Source organism: Podarcis tiliguerta, assembly GCF_965153285.1.
Source record: "Podarcis tiliguerta genome assembly, chromosome: 8".
NCBI lineage: Eukaryota > Metazoa > Chordata > Lepidosauria > Squamata > Lacertidae > Podarcis > Podarcis tiliguerta.
In genome coordinates, this window is record NC_139541.1 from 62301077 (window position 1) to 62318919 (window position 17843).

The 17843-nt window shown below is 44.6% G+C and overlaps 1 protein-coding gene across 4 annotated transcripts; it reads right to left on the reverse strand.

Moving 5' to 3' along the window:
• Positions 1-2: 2 nt before the first annotated feature.
• Positions 3-16694, reverse strand: KDF1 (keratinocyte differentiation factor 1). Of its 4 annotated transcripts, XM_083455687.1 has the most exons (6): positions 16491-16601; positions 12164-12230; positions 9780-10860; positions 7588-7668; positions 5503-5531; positions 3-2550 (listed from the first exon to the last, which is right to left on the reverse strand). In XM_083455687.1, exons 3-6 carry the CDS (start codon positions 10837-10839, stop codon positions 2539-2541), a joined length of 1182 nt encoding a protein of 393 aa, XP_083311813.1. In that variant the 5' UTR covers positions 10840-10860; positions 12164-12230; positions 16491-16601; the 3' UTR covers positions 3-2538. The 4 variants fall into 4 exon arrangements, with proteins under 4 accessions (XP_083311813.1, XP_083311811.1, XP_083311810.1 ...); XM_083455685.1 differs by lacking the exon at positions 5503-5531 and having other exon boundaries at positions 16083-16694; XM_083455684.1 differs by lacking the exon at positions 5503-5531 and having other exon boundaries at positions 16491-16677.
• Positions 16695-17843: the final 1149 nt, after the last annotated feature.

Here is a 17843-nt window from a genome sequence, read left to right on the forward strand (position 1 = left end):
TCTTCTTCTGTACAACATGGTATCCTTTTATTGACTTTGTTAAGACAATTGAACATGGTTTTCACCCTCCACTGACACACAGAACCCTGTGAAGGACCTTCATTTGACTGCCTACTTTCGAATGTTTTAAGACCCCAACCATCAAGTGATTTATTTCTTTCCTGAACAACTGTTAAGTTCTGTATTCCATTTGTGGGTATGTTTTTGTCAACTGAAATTAATAATCAATAAAAATATGTACATATTTGCAAGTGGAACAAACAAACCATTAGAACATTATGCAAAGTTCGTGGTATTTGCAAAAGGCAACATTGGAACCCGTTCCTAAATGCTGCTGTCATCCTTGAGATTAAACCCATACCTTGGTATGGGTGGAAGAGGGGTAGATTTTTTTTAAAATCATCATAATCATCATTACTATTTTTTAAAAGTTCACTGGCTTTTTAAAAAGAGCAAAAGGACATGTATTTTCCATATTAGCTCCTTTCCCAAAGAAAACACACTACTATTTCGAAAATGTCCCCTCCAGGCAAGTTAAGGTACAAAACAGAAAGGTGAAGGAGAGAAAGAGAGAGGAAACAGTGGGGAGTGACTGGCACTTTTTAAAAAATCAGCACAGTATTGTGTATCCAGTGTGTTACTGACAACTAAGTGTGCACATTTAAAAGAGGGGAAATTATACACTGCTACCAGTTCTGATCAAGCCTAAGTTAAAAATGAAGATAAGTATACAGCAAATCACCAAAATGCCACCAGCTGCATGAATTAACCTGGCTGAGGATTTCCCTGCAGTCTTCTGCAAAGAACAAAACACACACTGGTCCAATCTGGGGAGACTCCAGGTGAGAGTACTGGGGTTGGGGGAACAGAAAGGAGAAGGAATTCACTCACGAGATGTTAGTGGGGGTGAGGGAAAGGGAGAGCTATGCGTTCTCTCTCTCCCCCGTCCCCCTCACAACATATGCAGCCTCCCAAGAGCTCCAAAACAGTATGCAGAGTTGTGGGGCTCTGGACTGTGGCCGCTGTTTAATAACATTACACAAACGTGCTTGCTCTGCCCAGCTAAGCCCAATGTTACACCACACTTATCAGTGGGTCAGTGTGTGATGCTGCCATCCTCTATGGCAACAGCTCCAGGGACAAGAGTCTTTTTGCACAGCCGTCGTTGGAAACTACCCATCCGCAGTTGCAGAACATTTCATCAACATCTCAGCTCTTCTGCCACTGAAATCAAAGCAGCCTGAATTTGAGGCACAAAGGTGAAAAGGGCTCTGAACAAAGGAGCCCTGGGTACCTTTATTCTGTCAACAGACTATAGGATTGCTAAAAGGATGGCCAGTAACAATTCACATTGCTATCTGAGGGAAGCAAAACAACATAAATGGGTTTCAAACCAGTTTGAATTTCAAGTTAAATGTCCCAGATACACTGTAGATCCCCATCCATTGCAAACTCCTTGATGTTCCATATGAGAAAAAATATATCAAGTTTCTAAATGTCATTCTGAGGCTTGACAATTACTATGAAAGCTATGATTTGCTTGATATAAGCTGGCTTGTTTATAAACTGGTTTCTTCTTTTGCCCTCCAAGGCTTAACTTTGATGTAGAGCGGGATGGGCTTAGAAAAAAAGAACTGAAAATGACATGTGATGCCGAGTGCTATGGTTTTTCATAGCAAGCCCCAATCTAGCTATCATTTCCAACCCTGGATGATGGTTGTCAGTTGACTGAAACAATGCTCTGCAACAAAGGGTTGGCAAGCCATATGAAGTCACGTCTTGGCTGGTTTTCCAAGCAGCTTGCGTTAACTTAGTTAGAAAGTCTGTAGGATGGCCACAGATTACACACTGCTTGAAAGTTGATTTGCCATCATTCATGTCAATTTGCCATCATTGAAGGCGGTTTCATCATCACTCGCTCAACACAGTCCATCCAAGGCACAGATGTGGTACTCTTGAGCCAAGCATACTGTACTAAGTAACGTCAGATGTAGAAAGATGTCTTCAAGGTCTCCAAGCACCATCAAACCAACATAATGTGGGATATTGCATAACAGGAGCCCTTACACTAGTGGGACGATCACACTTAGAAAGACGTGTGCAAAAAAACCATCACTGCTAGTTAATGTCCATTACAGCAAAAAGTTGCCTATGGATGTAGTGAAAAAGGCACTAGCTTGGTCATCTGAAGGCAAGTTTACAGCAGAATCTATCTTGGAAAATGGCACCAGAACAAGGCATTTTGGGAAAGCCCAACTTATGGCTGGTGCCAATATCCTTTTCCTGTCATTTTGCTGCTAGACAACAATCTGCTTATGAGGCTCCCTTAAAATGCAAGTTAAGGGAGTCAAGTTCAATTATTAAAAATTGACAAACAAAATAAAGTGGCATCGTATTTGTCATTTAGAAATTGGGAACTTGCCCCGCGGCCTCGTTGCCTAGCACGTTAGTTCCCGAGGTCCATTTTTCAGCAATATACTTTCAGCAGAGGAGCTCCAGAGGAATCTGTCTCTGTATCCTGGAAAGAAGAGCCTCTGCTCAGGGGAGATCCTTGAGAGGGGAAAACAAAGAAGAGGGTGTTTTAGTTTTAGTTTTTGTTGTAAATAACAGATCACACTGAGTATTATACATAATATACAAAAGCCTGGAAAATGCATACCCAAAGGATAAGCTGGAACACTGTACTATAACCAGGGCTGTATATCATCAGCACACCCACCCACCCCAAATTCAGTGAAGGGGGGGAGGGGGAAAGAGAGAGAGAATGAATGAATGAATAATTCTGGAAATTTGAATTGGTCAAATTTGTTTTACTTTAAGTTCCCAAGAGGCTGCAATTTGACATTTTGGAGACTACAAGTTGCATTTGCAACAGAGTTTTGTGTGAAGTGCTCCTGTTCAAGATTACAGACAGTCCATTCCACCAGATGGCAGTCATTCAGCATTCCATGCCCATGGAACATACTCAGTCCACTTTCGGCTGTTATGGACTTCTGCCAGCCTTAGGGTTCCTTATTTTCCCTAGTCCCTGGGGGCGAAGTTTGACATATGGCTAGGACAACTCCCCTGTCAATCAACTGATATCATGATGGTGGCAGCACCTACTGCAAGCCCCCTCAGACCCACCTACACCTTAACCTGCCCCAGGCATGAGTGGCTTGGGCAAAATGGTCCTGAGGTCCAAATAGTGCTGTGGTCCTAATTAGGCCTACGGTCCAGTGGTTGCCCGCCCCGGTACATATAATAGTTATAGGGCAAGAGGTAGTTCAGGATCTACTGGGTGATGTGCAATGGATTAACAAGGATTTCCAACCCACAACTGATTAACAAATGCAACAACCAAACAGCTCTCCCCACCCCAATTATGTTGCTGAGATGAAGATTTGGTAACTGGGACTTTTAAAAAAAGAAAGAATTGTGAGCTCAGGTCAGTTCTGGTACTCGAACCAAGTTCCGAGGCTCAGAATGTGCTCAGAGGGACTCTTGCTCTTTCATTCTGCATGACTTTTGTACTTGGCTCTTGGTTTGTACATCTTTAGGTTCTAGTAAAAAAGGAGAAAAAAGTAGCCTGAAATCTGTCCACCCCTCTTGTATTATTTGTTAAGCTGTTTAACTGCAGCAAAAAGGTTTTGCTCAGCTGTTGGAAATTCCATTTTCCATCCATAGTGGAAGATATGAAATTGCACAAATGGGTAAACTGACAGACCACATCTGTCAAAGAAGTAGAGAAAAATAAACAGATCTCCTCACAAAAAATGGAACCAATTCATCATTTATTGGACTGAAAATCACAATGCAGGAAAACAGCATCTTCTCATATTTATGTAAACATGGTTGCTTTTTAGTTGTTTTTTTAAAACCCTGGACCCATCTGCACCATACGTTTAAAGCAGTATCATACTACTTTAAATAGTCTTGGATTCCCCACAAAGAATCCTGGGGACTGTAATTTGTTAAAGCTGCTGGGAGTTGCAAGAAGACCCCTATTCCCCTCACAGAGCTACAATTCCACAGTGGTTCAATAGCCAACCCCTCTTCCCACAGAACTCTGGGAATCACAGCTCTATTAGGGAAATTGGGGTCTCCTAACCACTTTCAGCACCTTTAACGAAGTACAGTTCCCAGGACTCTTTGGAGGAAGCCATAACTGTTTAAAGTGGTATGATACCAATGAATTCAAATTACACGAAAAAAGATTCTGACTAAACATTTGGGGAAACTTCCTGATGTTAAGAGCTTTCGACAGTGGAACGGACTACCTCAGAAAGAGGTGGACTCTCCAGCCCAACAGAGGCTGGATGGCCATCTGTTAGGAATTATTTAGCATTGCAGGACTACATAAGATTGGGGTCCCTTCCAATTCTAGGATCCTATGATACTGCTTTAAATATATAATGCAGATGAGGCCCCCGTTTCTGTTTGCCATAAAGAAACAGCATTAAAGCCCAGTAGACTACAGAAGTGCTGTTTCATGTTCAGCTGAAGAAGACTTAACTGCATATCTTGAAGTGTCTCTTTGAGCTACAAAAACTTGAAGCTCATCTTGAGAGGTAGGTGGGGAAAGAAAGCCAGCATTCTTAGCCAAACCCTGCATCATGGATGTGCAGAAGACTCACAGCCCTGTTTATAACTAACCCAAGATCCTATGTAAGACCCAAGAACTGCACCCAGCCATTCTTGCATCAAGCTCGGGGAATGTAGCTTGACCACAAGCCGTGTGCAAGGTGCTCTCGAACTCTGTCATAGTCGGTGTCTGCTAAAGCACAGCTAAGGCACACCGGTTATGCTGCTCTTGGCAGCCATTTTAACCCTAAGAACAGGAGGCAGATGGAACAAGAAGAGGGAGAGGAGAGCCATACAGGACTATGGGCATACCTAGGAAAGGGGTAGAAGAAGAAAATATCTGCAAAAATAGTACGCTGCAACCCCTATATTCCAACGCAAGCAGTGGATCCCTCTCAAAAAGTCCACAGCCATGAGGACTAGAACCTGACTTTTGGTAAGAACAAACAGAACCTGAGATTCTTTGTACCCTACTTAACCTAGTAGATTCCACATCAGACATTACAGCCTGCATTCCATAATACAATCATGGCAAAAGCTGCCTGGCAATGGGAAAGACTGTCATGAGAGACAGTAGGCTCTCTTTCACTGGAATAACTTAAGCAGAGGCTGAATGACAGCTGTTAGGGATAGCCATAGTTGTGTCCTGCATTAAGCAGGCAGCTGGACTATAAGGCCTCCCCTGTCTCTGTGACTCAGATTTATGCAGCCTCCACCCTCCACTCCCACCAATCACTTGGGTGGAAACAGGTATTGCAGGAGAGAAGTCAAAACTCCTAAGAATCTCGGCGAGCCTGTAAAAACCAAGAGCAAGTTCTTAGCCTTCAAGGCTGTGCAAAGTAGGGTCAGAAAAACACAGGCAATGGCCTTGGGAAACCTCAGGAAGAAGCCGGCAGAGAGAGAACCATTTCCAGCTGCCAGACAGCAGGGCTTCCGTACCTTGTATAGTACTTTGCCTCTCTCCACGGCTAGCAGAAAAAGAATAACGTTACCAAAGGTTGTTGCATATATTAAAACAGGTCAGCAAGACCATAGCCAGAAATGTGCGTGGAAGAGGGTATAGGCTAAAAAGCTAGGCTCATCCAAGAATTTTAAAACAGGATTGTCATGGGGAAAGAAGTAGTGACTGGAATTAGTTGCTACACTCTCTTCTCAAGCCATGTCTCCGATTCTCCTCATTCATCAGTAACACTGAAATAATTAAGCCAATAAATAAAACCAACCCCAAAGTCACATAGGAGAACATTCCACCCACCCTGCTGCCAAAGCAAAGGGCTTGCGAATCCTACCAGTGCCTTTGGGCTCATTAGGCAGAAGGCAGGAATGGGTTTACTTTGCACTCAAGCCAATTGTATGTATCACTGGATCAAAAATATATCTCTAAACAGTTTACATAAAATGGTATAAAATATTCATTACATGTTTTGGGTAGACTAGCCCACATAAAACACTTCTGGGCCGTTATCAAAAATAATACAAGAGAATTGCCTGCTTGACATTAACAGGTAGGGGATTTCAGAAAATAGGTGCTGCCACGGTAAAAGACTGATTTCTTGCAAGTGCAGAGTGGGTCATTTAAAAGCACCAGTTCCAAAGTGGGAGCATATAGGGGAAGGAGATCCTTCAAGTACATGGGTCTGAAGCTGTTGCAGGTTTTATATATTAACAGTAACACCTTGAATTTATTGGCAGCCAGAGCAAATCTTTGAGCAGATGTGCATTATGCTGACAGGGTCTCACCCCTTCTTATAATCTCTATAAACAAGTTGATAATTCAGGGCTGCGTCACAAGTTTCCTAGCCCTGGAGTTCAGAAGCGCTGTTTAGACAACATACCCCACGCACCTTCAGTTGAACACCTGATTTTCCAGAATTCCCAATAACATAAATAAACGTGCATGATCATAGGTTCCACACACTTGATCAAAGGAAATCGTCGAATTAATCTGCAGTTGGATCCCCAGGACCAGTTGGTGTTACCCATTTCTACATTTGAATATTCAAATTGCATGATGATTAAACTGCATGGAGCAGAGCTGTGCTCTAAGCCAGGAGTTCCCAAAGAGTGATCCATGGACCACCAACAGTCCATGACTCAGCTTCATTTGTCCATGGGGGGGGGGCACTGATTCTGTGGAGTTGTGCGGTTATATGTACAGTCATGGGAAAAAGAAAGTGCACCCTCTTTGAATTATGTGGTTTTACATATGGAGACCTAATAGCATTCATTTGTTCCTTAGCAGGTCTTAAAATTAGGTAAATACAACCTCAGGTGAACAACAACACAAGGCATCTTATACTGTGTCATGATTTATTTAACAGAAATAAAGCCAATATAGAGAAATCATGTGTGAAAAACTAAGTGCACCCTTACTGCTTCCATAGGATACTGAAGAACAATGTATGTGTGTGAAAAGCAGAAGATGCAGAGGCTGTCTCTCTCTGAGAATAAAGGCAAGTACGGCAGCCACTCCAATGTTCTTCGAAACTAGGTGGTTTGCAGAATGGAGCGGTTGGAAGAAGGCCCTGTCTTCCTTAAAGGAATAACGCTGCAGCAAATTACCATTGCTAAACAGGCAGAAAAATCATTAAGTGGTTTGCCAAGACCTTCAGCAATTTTCAACAGGTCCAGGGGACAAATAGTTTGAGAATCACGTGGGGGAATCTTGGGAACCACATGGGGAATCTTGACTGTGCAGAGTTCTGCAGGTTCCCCCAAAAGCATAGGTGGGTTAGGGGCAGGGTTGCAATGTTGGTGGGGGGCTGGTACAGTGGGCACCGCCAGAGCTCTATACGATTATTCATTCTGCAAGTTGAACTCCTGAATAAGGCTCATGCTATTATTTCAATATAAAACCCAAGCCAATACCTTGCTTAGTAACAAACAATAGTACTGTCTGCAAACAACGTTTATAATGAGCCTAATTATAAGTGACTTCAGGCTCACTTTGGGAAGGCGGTGATGGCTCGGTGGTCGCAAATGGAAAAAGGAGGTAACACGATTCATTCTGTGAAGATGGCTTACCAGCAGCGCTGTATGCTCCGTGCCGCATGTTCCTGGCTTTCATATCTGCTGTGGTTTCTACAGATATCTGAACAGGGAAATCTAGAAGACAGATAACCAAAAGAAGAAGAAGAAATTTGAAAGGAAACACACATCATTTGGCATCTACATATTTTAGGGATATACCCAAACAGCTAAGTGTGTGAATGTGGGGAAACGGGGAGCTGATGAGCACACACTGGGCAACACAGCCAGGTTTGCCTCTGTGAAACAGACAAGGGTATAGTCAGTTTGCTAGTGAGTGCACAAAATGTTACAACCCCCAAATGTACCCAGGATCTTATGTAAGAAAACTTGAGTTTATTTCAGTTTGTAGTCCACCCTCATTCTTTCATTCCTTCTTATAATCACCCTTCAAATTGTGTTGCCGTTATACCCCTTTTAGCAAATACGAGGTTGAGGCTTAGAGGTAGTAACTTGGAGAATGACTCAGCTGCTGAACTGGGATTTTGGTTCAAGTCTTCTAGGGGCTAGATCCAGTTGCTAAAGGAGAGCCCACCATATGCTACCTTAGCTATGAGTGAATATTTTCAAGTCATTCAAGATAAGAAGCTACTGATAACCTATAGCAGGAAACCTGTGAATCTCAAGATATTGCTGGACTACAGCTCCCATCACCCCTCATAACTGACTATGTTGGCTGGGTCTGTTAGTAGTCCAACAACATGTGGAAGGACAGGGCTCTCCATCCCTGGCATTGGGGGTGCATGTGAGAGACATAAAAGCCTTCTCCTTTGCTTGCCTCCCAGGCATTTCTGGCCTACAGCGAAGAAAAAAGCATGAATTCAGGTAGCCTTCCAAGCCGGATTTCCATAGCTTATCAGGGAGTGTTGGCTGCAAACACCCCATGCATTTGACCCTAGCAGAAGGCTCCTACTAGGTGGCAACACAATGCCCCTCCTCCTTTTTAGAGGAGATAATGGCCCCAGGCCTCACACAAGCAGGGGCCAAACAGTGCGCTCCAGTTGAGGGGTATAAATGACATTGATGTAGGTTTGTGTGTGAAGGAAGGGGCCACTCAAGTGCACATTCAGCCCCTGGGCCTCTCCACATCTTAAAACATGCCGGTGTGGCAACTGTGACACTTTGGGAAAAGATGGCTGTTTGAACCTACTTAGGAAGAGTGAGGGATATGCACATGCATGTGGGAGAGGAGTATACATACAAGCATGCCCACCAAAGGATGTTATTGCATTCTTATTCTATCACTCCTGCAAGAAGCTCAGGGTAGCGTACTTTGTTCCCTGCTGCCACTATCATCTCCACCCTCCATCCAGTTTCATCTTCACAACAGGCCTTCCCAGCAGGGGGACATAGGTGCAAATGGACAACTGATCCAAAATCACCCAGTCATCTTTCTGACCAAACAGGGATTTGGCCAGGGTCTCCCACATTACTCCAGCTTCCAAAGCTTTAAAGTTGCCCACCGCCATATTGTAATGCAGAGCTAGGACCTACAGTGGCATCCTTTTGCAATTTGGGAATGTAGAGTACCTATGAATGCTGACTCCAGGGGAGGATTAGTGTTGTTTGTTAAGCAAATTGGGCTAAAATACAGGCTATTTCTTTGTATATGGTGCATGGGAATTGGAATAACTACCACCGAGAGAAACCAGATCTGGTATTAAAACTGGTGCTTAACTACTCATGCATATTTGCTTATTTCTTCTTCTTCTTCTCTCTCTCTAATATGTATTAAAAAGCCCCATACAGTGGTGCCCCGCAAGACAAATGCCTCGCAAGACGGAAAACCCGCTAGACGAAAGGGTTTTCCGTTTTGGAGGTGCTTTGCAGGACGAATTTGCTATGGGCTTGCTTCGCAAGACAAAAATGCCTTGCGATTCCTGGGGTTTTTTTCCCGCTCCCCACCCCCTTTTTCTAAGGCACTAAGCTGCTAATAGCCTTTTAGCAGCTAATCCGCTAATCCCTTAAGCCTTTAATAGCCTTTAATAGCCGCTAAACCGCTAATAGCGCTAATCGGGTTGCTTCGCAAGACGAAAAAACCGCTAGACGAAGAGACTCACGGAACGGATTCTTTTCGTCTTGTGAGGGACCACTGTACTTCATAGGCTTTTTAATGTATCTGTGATACATTACCCTTGAATATTATGGCTCCCCTTTGCTCTACACACAGCACAAAGCTTCATACGTACCTCCTTCGCTAGGGAGCACAGATGCCAACATGGTCTCGTTGCCACTGTCTGGGAGATTGCCTCTGCTCATGCTCTCCTCCAGACTCGGGCGGGTCGGGACAGAAACGCGGGGTCGGACCCGGCTCTTGCGCGTGCTGATGCGTATGATCCCCCGGACCAGCCTGCATTCGGCATCCTGCTCATCCAAGTGATAGTCCTGAGTGATGCTGTTGATGAGGTCCGAGATCTTGTTGGTCTTCTCCAGGAAGACGGTGTCCGACGTACACTTGGCCAGCTCGTCAATTTGGTGAATGCTGAAGAGCTCGGTCAGTTTCCTGTGGATCAGGTAATCAATCCGACCACTGGATATAGAGCTGTTCTTTGGGTCACTGTCACTGTCGGTATCCAAATCGTCGGCGGAGTAATCTTCAGAGCTTCGAAGGCTGCTGGGGAGAGGTTGCTTCTCTATGCTGTTCCTGGCTATCTTCTCCGGAAGAGGCTCCTTGTAGCATGAATCGGTATCTGTGTGGGGGCTAGGGGTATAAATCCCCACTGGGATCCCTTTCAGTTTCACATCTGGGTAGCTGAAACTGCTCCCGATCGTGCTCTTTTTGGTTTGGCTCCCGTTTTTTTCAGCAGGGGAGCTATTGGCAGGACTGTTTGGCGAACGCCCATTGCACTCTCGGCTCTCATCTGTCAGGGCCTCATTGTAGAGGCTCCTAGAAGGGCAGTCCCTGAAGCAGTCCCCGCATGTCACAATGCAGCAGAAGATCGCTTTGTAAACACTCCAGGCCTGGGACAGAGTGGGGCAGCATGGGGGCCGGGAGGTCTCCACAGCGCCAGGGATAAAGGTACTCGTTTCGCCCTCCCTCCCACTGGCATCTTTGGGGTCAGCTTTGCGGCTTCTCGCAGCTCGTGTTGGCTTGCGGGTTTGCTTGAGCTCAGGGGTGGAGCCACTGAACACCTCCAAGCTAATGTCAGTCGCTCTGGGAGAGCTGATCTGCTGGGGTACCGCAACATCTTTAGGGGGCTGGTGGTAGCTGCTTAGGTTTTGGCGATGTCCTTGTGTCTTTCCAAGCATGACTTGCCACCCTTTCGACTCCTGACAGGGAGAGAGGAAAAAACCACACATGCTCAAACACACATGCTCCCCATCAAATCCAGATGACCTGAGCAGAAGCGGCAGAAGAGAAAGAGGTTAAGATGCTCAAGTTCTGCCTCCACCAGGACAGAAAGAGTCTGCTACAGTCAAGATTCACTTGGTATTAGGTTCCATGTTACTGCTGCTGTAGTGTGGGATCTGTAGCTGCACAAAAATCCCACAAAGCAGAGATTGCAAGTGGCTCAGAGAAGGAACGATGAAAGGCTGGCAGGATTGAGTGCCATATTCTGAATCCCAGCACCTCTTTGCCTCACATGTCCCTTCTTTCTGTTTATATGGGAGCATGGCCACAATACTGCCAGTTTTCTAATGAAAAACTCCTTTGGGCACTGGGAATGCACCAAAGACCCTCCTCCAACATTGTATATAGGTGTCAGATGACACAAGTTTCCCATGAGGCTCCCTTAAGAGGCCAACAAGCTGTGCAACAAATCTTTTCTGTACCAGTGCCCACTTCAGATTCTTACCCTCCACCCTTTGCATTATGTGCTGCAATTCAATGGAAGCACATGTGGCAACATTGGATGCAGAATGCAGTTTCCTGAGAAGATCAACTTTCTGTTTGAAATAAAAATAAATCAAGTTTCTAGCCCTTTGAAGATACAATGGAGTTCCAGATGACCCCACATATAAACAGGAAGCACTTCTGTTATTGGTGTTGAAGACAAGGCTTGCCAACTTTGCTTTCCAAGTGCAACCCTTTGTGTCATATGGAATTTTTGCCCAGGGCTTTCAAGCATAGCTTTTGGAAGGGTAGATATGCCTGCAGGAAGCTGAAGTGAGGATGAGCTAGGAAAAGACATGTGCAATGTGTCTGGGGTGGTTGTGGCTGGTGGTGGGAGTTCTGTGCACACACAACACACCTGTCCTATACGGGCGCTGGGTGGCTGAAGCTTCAGGAGGTGGAAGAGTGGCTGAAGAAAACCTCCAGTGGTGAAGGGGAGAGTCTGAGCTTTGGCATCACACAGAGCTCCTTGTAATGGCAAACCCAGAATCAAGTTATGGAACGCCATAAATATTGCAGGATTACACAAATTAAGGAATCGTGCAAATGATCTCATTTTGCCTTATTTGTACAGGTCTAACAAAGAATTCAGCTTTCCTTGAAGACAGAAATAGAGTGGCCTGAGGGAAGAAAGGCAGGATTCCCCCCCCCCCCAGCACAGAGCATGTCATAATTTTTGTGCTGACTTTTTCCATCTCCCTTCTCTTCTCCCTCCCCCTCTCCTTTTTTGTTATTTACCTTTTGCTTTGTCTTCTTTGGGGTTAATCTAGACCCTAAGCAGCTGCTTCGTCCATTTCAGAATATCCTGTGCTCACAAAGACAAAAAGGAAAAGTTTTGTTTTTGTTAAGTAGATTCAGAGGATTCATTTCTCTTAGTTTGTAACTGTGCAAAAGAGACTGCTTTCCCAGGGCAGCTGACTAAGATATTAAAACAATTTTAAAACGACATACAAATATCAAACATTTCGCCAATGTCAATAGCAGCGGTAAATCATTCTCCCTTCTTCCAATCCAGTTCCATTAGCCATCGAAGTTAAGAAGCTCCTTACCTCTTGCATATCCCCCCAAAAAGCAGTCACAAATACAAATTTAAAAATGCATTTAGGTCCCTCTTAAGTGATATCAAGAAGGAGTCTTGATTGTGTATCCTGGGTTAGGAAGCTCCACAATTGTGGAGCCACGATGGAAAAAGCCCCAATCCTTCCTGTCTGCTAGCCTGGCCTCTTTTCCCGACAGGTGTATGAGTAGGGCCTCTGTCAAGAAGCTTAAATATCTGGCAGGTTTGCATGGGGGTAGGCAGCCTTTTTTTAAATAACTGGGCCCTAAACCATTAAGGCAGGGGTTGCCAACTGTTTAAAGTCTTTGGATTTTTGAGCAAGTGGTATGGGTACCATCCAGGGCTGGATTAACCATTAAGCAAAATAAGCATGTGCTTAGAGCATCAAGGAAAAGGGGGGGCACCACTGAATTTTTCCATTGCCTGATTTACCATGGACCATATGGCACAGCTGAACAAAAAACAACATTATTTATACAAATATACAAAAATCAACATTGTTTCCCATCTTATTGTAGGTTTCTTTTTATTTTGGCGGCGGCGAATTATTTTACGGTTTATTATTGTTTATATTAAAATTAGATATATATATGGGGAGGGGGGGGGGCAGCCTAAATCTTTTAAGTGCTTAGGACCTCTAAAGGTCTTAATCCATCCCTTCTGGTCACTTCTCTTTCCCCTCTCCCAAACCAGCCCTCACCCGCCTATAGAGAGAAAAAAAGAAAGTTCAAGGGATCTTGCTAGAAGTCAGATCCAGTAGAATGTGCCTGAAAAAACACATCAGACTGAAAGGGGGGGGGCAGCACCACGCTTCCAACTTCATCCTTCAGCTCTATGAACTTTTTGAGGGAGAAAAAGGTAATCACCTCCACCATCTCATGACCAAGGGGCCGGGGGGGGGGGGCGGGCTCAGAGGTGTTGTCAGCACCAGGGAATGGACTCAATGGCACCATTGTTCTCATAGATGCCACACTGGCAAGCCCAATTAAGGACTTTAAAGGTCATAGTTAGCACTTCGGTGGGACCCATGCTCTTAGGTAAGAAGCACCTAATAAGTCCAAATAAATAATTAACAACAACAACAACAACAACAACATAAAAGCCTTCATGTGTTTTAAGATCCTCTGCAGAAGCCCAGCTGCAAGTAACTTCTTTAATTGGGGTACAAAATGAATTTACAAAGGAGAGGTGTTTTCTACAGTGGTGCCCCAACTCCAGAATCCCCTCCCTAAAGGAGCACTTCTGGTGCCAGCATTGCGATCTTTTTGGCCCCGTGTTAAGACCTTTCTGTATGTCTCATTTTAGGCATTTTAGTTGGGATTTTGCCTTATTCATCTCTTCATTCATTTTACTGCATATTGTTATGCTTATCTGTAGGGTTTGACATTGCACTTCTCTTGTGTAAGTAGCTTTATCCACCCCTTTGTACAAAGACTTGTAGTTAAGAAATAGTTTAAATTAATACAAATCAATGCTTGTGCAATGGGAACCCTCCAGAGGAAGTAGAACTTTTCCAGGAACTGTGAGCTGTATCCAAAATTAGTCATACTCAGAGAAAAAAGTAGAAGGTAAATGATCCTTGGACGGTTAAGTCCAGACTAAAGGGTGAGGTGCTCATCTCACTTCAGGCCAAAGGAGCCAGTGTTTGTCTGCAGACAGCCTTCCGGGTCATGTGGCCAGCATGACTAAACTTCTTCTGGCACAACGGAACACCGTGATGGAAGCCAGAGCGCATGGAATCACCGTTTACCTTCCCGCCACAGCGGTACCTATTTATCTACTTGCATTGGTGTGCTTTCCAACTGCTAGGTTGGCAGAAGCTGGGACACAGAGCAGACCCACTGAAATGAATGGACATGACTAACTTTATGACATATCAGTGGCCGCTAACCATGATGTCTATGTACTATCACCACTGCTGGTGGCAGTATGCCTCTGATGGGGATCACAAGTGGTGAAAGCGCTATTGTACTCAGGTCCTCCTTGCAAGCTTCTCTTAAGCAACTGGTTGGCTTCAGTGAGAAAAGGATGTTGGGTGAGATGGGCCACTGGCCTGAGCCAGGAGGCTCTTATGTTGTTCTTAGGTAACTTAGGTCCACTAATTTTAATCGGTATACTTTGAGTAGAACTTAATTGGATATAACCCTGTGTGTGGATAATGGCTTCATCACAAACATTTCTAGGACCTATCTGATACAGATGCAAGAAAATCCAGAAGAACATGAATGCATGGTGAGAATTAAAAGGCTTTGTGAGAGTAATAAGGGGCAGCTTAAGCAGTTAGGCTCAAGCCAGGGTGTCCTTGGTGAACAGGAGCAGTTAAGGTATATGACCAGCATTCAGCATTGCTGCACAAAGGGGTGACTTTGAAATGAAGGAAGGAGACAGACATGTTGAGCAAATGCAAGATCTCTCTGTTGGATTCCCTTGCTAAATAATTCCAGAATCATCAGATCAAGCTATGCCACCTATTTGTAGTTTTTTGTTTTGCTTTTTAAAAAGAGAATTGCCCCCCCCCCCACTACCACACCAGCATAATTCCTGTTATTGCTTTGGTTTCAACCAAAACAACTGTTCCAATGTTATATGTAACCCCCGCTTCCCCAGTGCAACAGCCAAAGCCAGTAACCACCAGTTTCTTTTGGCCACACTATATTTGTAAACAGAATAACTACTGCTGAGGTGGTGTGCAATATGTAGATGACTGTTCTGGCAATGGTGGGTAGGACCACAGCCATAAACCAAGCAATAGTCTACTGCATATGACTTACCCCTTAACATACAGTGGTACCTCGGGTTAAGTACTTAATTCGTTCCGGAGGTCCGTTCTTAACCTGAAAATGTTCTTAACCTGAAGCACCACTTTAGCTAATGGGCCTCATGCTGCTGCCGCGCCGCCGAAGCATGATTTCTGTTCTCATCCTGAAGCAAAGTTCTTAACCCGAGGTAATATTTTTGGGTTAGCGGAGTCTGTAACCTGAAGCGTATGTAACCCAAGGTACCACTGTATTCTGAATCTCCATCCTACCCTTAAATTTCTAACAAAGTCAAGGGTGATCTTGGATAGTGGAACATTTGCTCCCACCAGTATATCAATAAGTATATCTATACTGACCACAAAAGCAAAATAAAGTAGTTACCCTGCATTCCAGGAAGAATGGATCAGACATTTTAAGGGCTACTCTTTCAGTTCAGTGAGAGTGACATGTTTGCTCCAAAGAAAAGAGAGTGCATGCATGTGTTATGGGGTGCAGAGTCTCTGGACTGGTCAAGTTAGTGAGTCTTCAAAAAAACACCAGTTTTTTTGTAAACCACTTTGAGGTTTCTTTCAAATGGTGCATACATTTTATGAGCTAACTAAATAAATACAAGTCGTCTGTGCATAGACAGTCCTGTTAAATCAGACAAGAGGAAGTTCCAAATTTAAAATACTGGTAAACCTCTAGGCTAAAAATCACCAATTCCCCTCCGCTTGAGGCTATAATCTCAAACATACTCACTTGAGCATAAGCAGTAGGAGCAGCACTCTCGCCCTGAAATCGATAGGGCCCCCTGGGATTCATATGCAGGATTGGAGGTGAAAAAGCTACTTCAGATTACCTGTAATGCGGTGGGGTGGTCTCTCCACGTAAGCAAGTGTCAGACCTGCACCCGCCTGTCCCCTCAAAGTTGGTCTGGCCTCAGATCTTCTGGGTTAAAGCCCTACCTCCCCAAATCGAGGAAGATGCCTGGGTGGGAGGCGAGGGGGGGAGACGGGGGTGGGAACCACTCGAAGACTAGGAGGCGGAAGGAAAGGGGCGATGAGCGAGGCGACGAGGGGATTGGTGTCACCATTAACACCTGGGCATGGCCTAGTCCTTCTACAGGTAGGTCTGAGCCTAGCCTAGCCGAGGCCGCTGGGGTACCCCGGGGCCCGCGCCCGCTTCTCTCCAAGATCCCTGCTGGATCCCTGCGCCCCTCTTCCCCCCGGGAATGGTTTCCGCCCCGCCAGCCCCGCCTTGGCATTACCTGCCGAGCCAGGTGAACGGCGTCCAGGGCCCCTCCTTCACCTGAGCCCAGGTGAGGTCACGTGTCTACGGGTTGCCTCGCGGGACACACTTTTGCGGAAGGCAAAAACCCCCTATAAAACAAATAAATCGCTCCCTGGATAGGCCACCACGTTCCCCCTCCCCACTCGCGGGAATGGTCTCCGCCCCCCAGTAAGTAACTCTCACGCAACCCCTGACCCCTCCCACTCAGTTAAGACACTTCCAAAAAACAAGTTAAGATAGTGGATGAGCAACAGCAACGTATTATGTTTTTTAATTAATCTCGGATTCGAGGGGTTTTTATTGCACTTGCTTAGCGGTTAGGGAAAGGCACTCTGTAGCTGCTCAAAAGCATTATTTAATCATTTCTTTTATCTCCCCTGCATATATGGTAGCCAGGGAATTGTCCAATATCGCAATTCCCTCTGTTTTCAAAGTTCAGAGGTGAGCGTGGATCTTTATGCAGCCAAAACGGAATAATCGATGTGTAAGCAGACTTGGAGAAACCTCAAGATTTGCAGAACTGCAGCAACACACACACAAAAACCAAATGGGGTTGGGGAGTACTAAAATTGCCCAGTGGGAATGGAGCTACTTAGTGGCCACCACACAGGGTGAGAAACTGGTTTTGCGGGTAGGGGGGTGTAAAATATGAGGGAGGGGGTGGACTATTCTGGTAGAGCAGAGGGTGTTGCTGTCTTTTGGATAGCTGAACAGGAGCATTTCACACCACTGCAACCCTTTGTTGCAGATTCAATTTTCTATTGTATTCTATTCCTCTCCTGGGATATTTTTTGTTGTTTGTTTTTTAAATCTGACATGCAGCTGGCTGGAACAAGATTTCAGCATGACGCAGTTAAAATACACTTTGTACTGAAAACCAAGGCAAATGTCACATACCAGGTGGTTATCTCCACAGCGGCAGCTAGGACAATTAGGATTTTTGAAGCTGAATGTTGTTCATTCTTAAGGAGACTTTCTGATATTTTATTAAATTCTGTTTTGTCTTTTCAGTTCTGCATTTTAAACTTCAGTGATGACCTCTGGTTTAGTATTGTTCATTAAGGCTGCATTCCAAAAAAACAATTGCTAGCAAGTAAGGTCCGTTGGATTCAATGGGAATTACTTTTGAAAGCCAATATGCATAGGATTGATGTGATCTTATGCTATTATGTTTCAGCACTATTTAAATTATTAAATTGTATTATAAGATCCCACTCTTTTATTCTGTATTAATCAATTCAGAACAGATACTAGCCCTGTTGGAGTAGCTTTTTTGGTTGATAAGCACGCATTACTCATTGAATCAAAGAGTTGGAAGGGACTAGTTGTA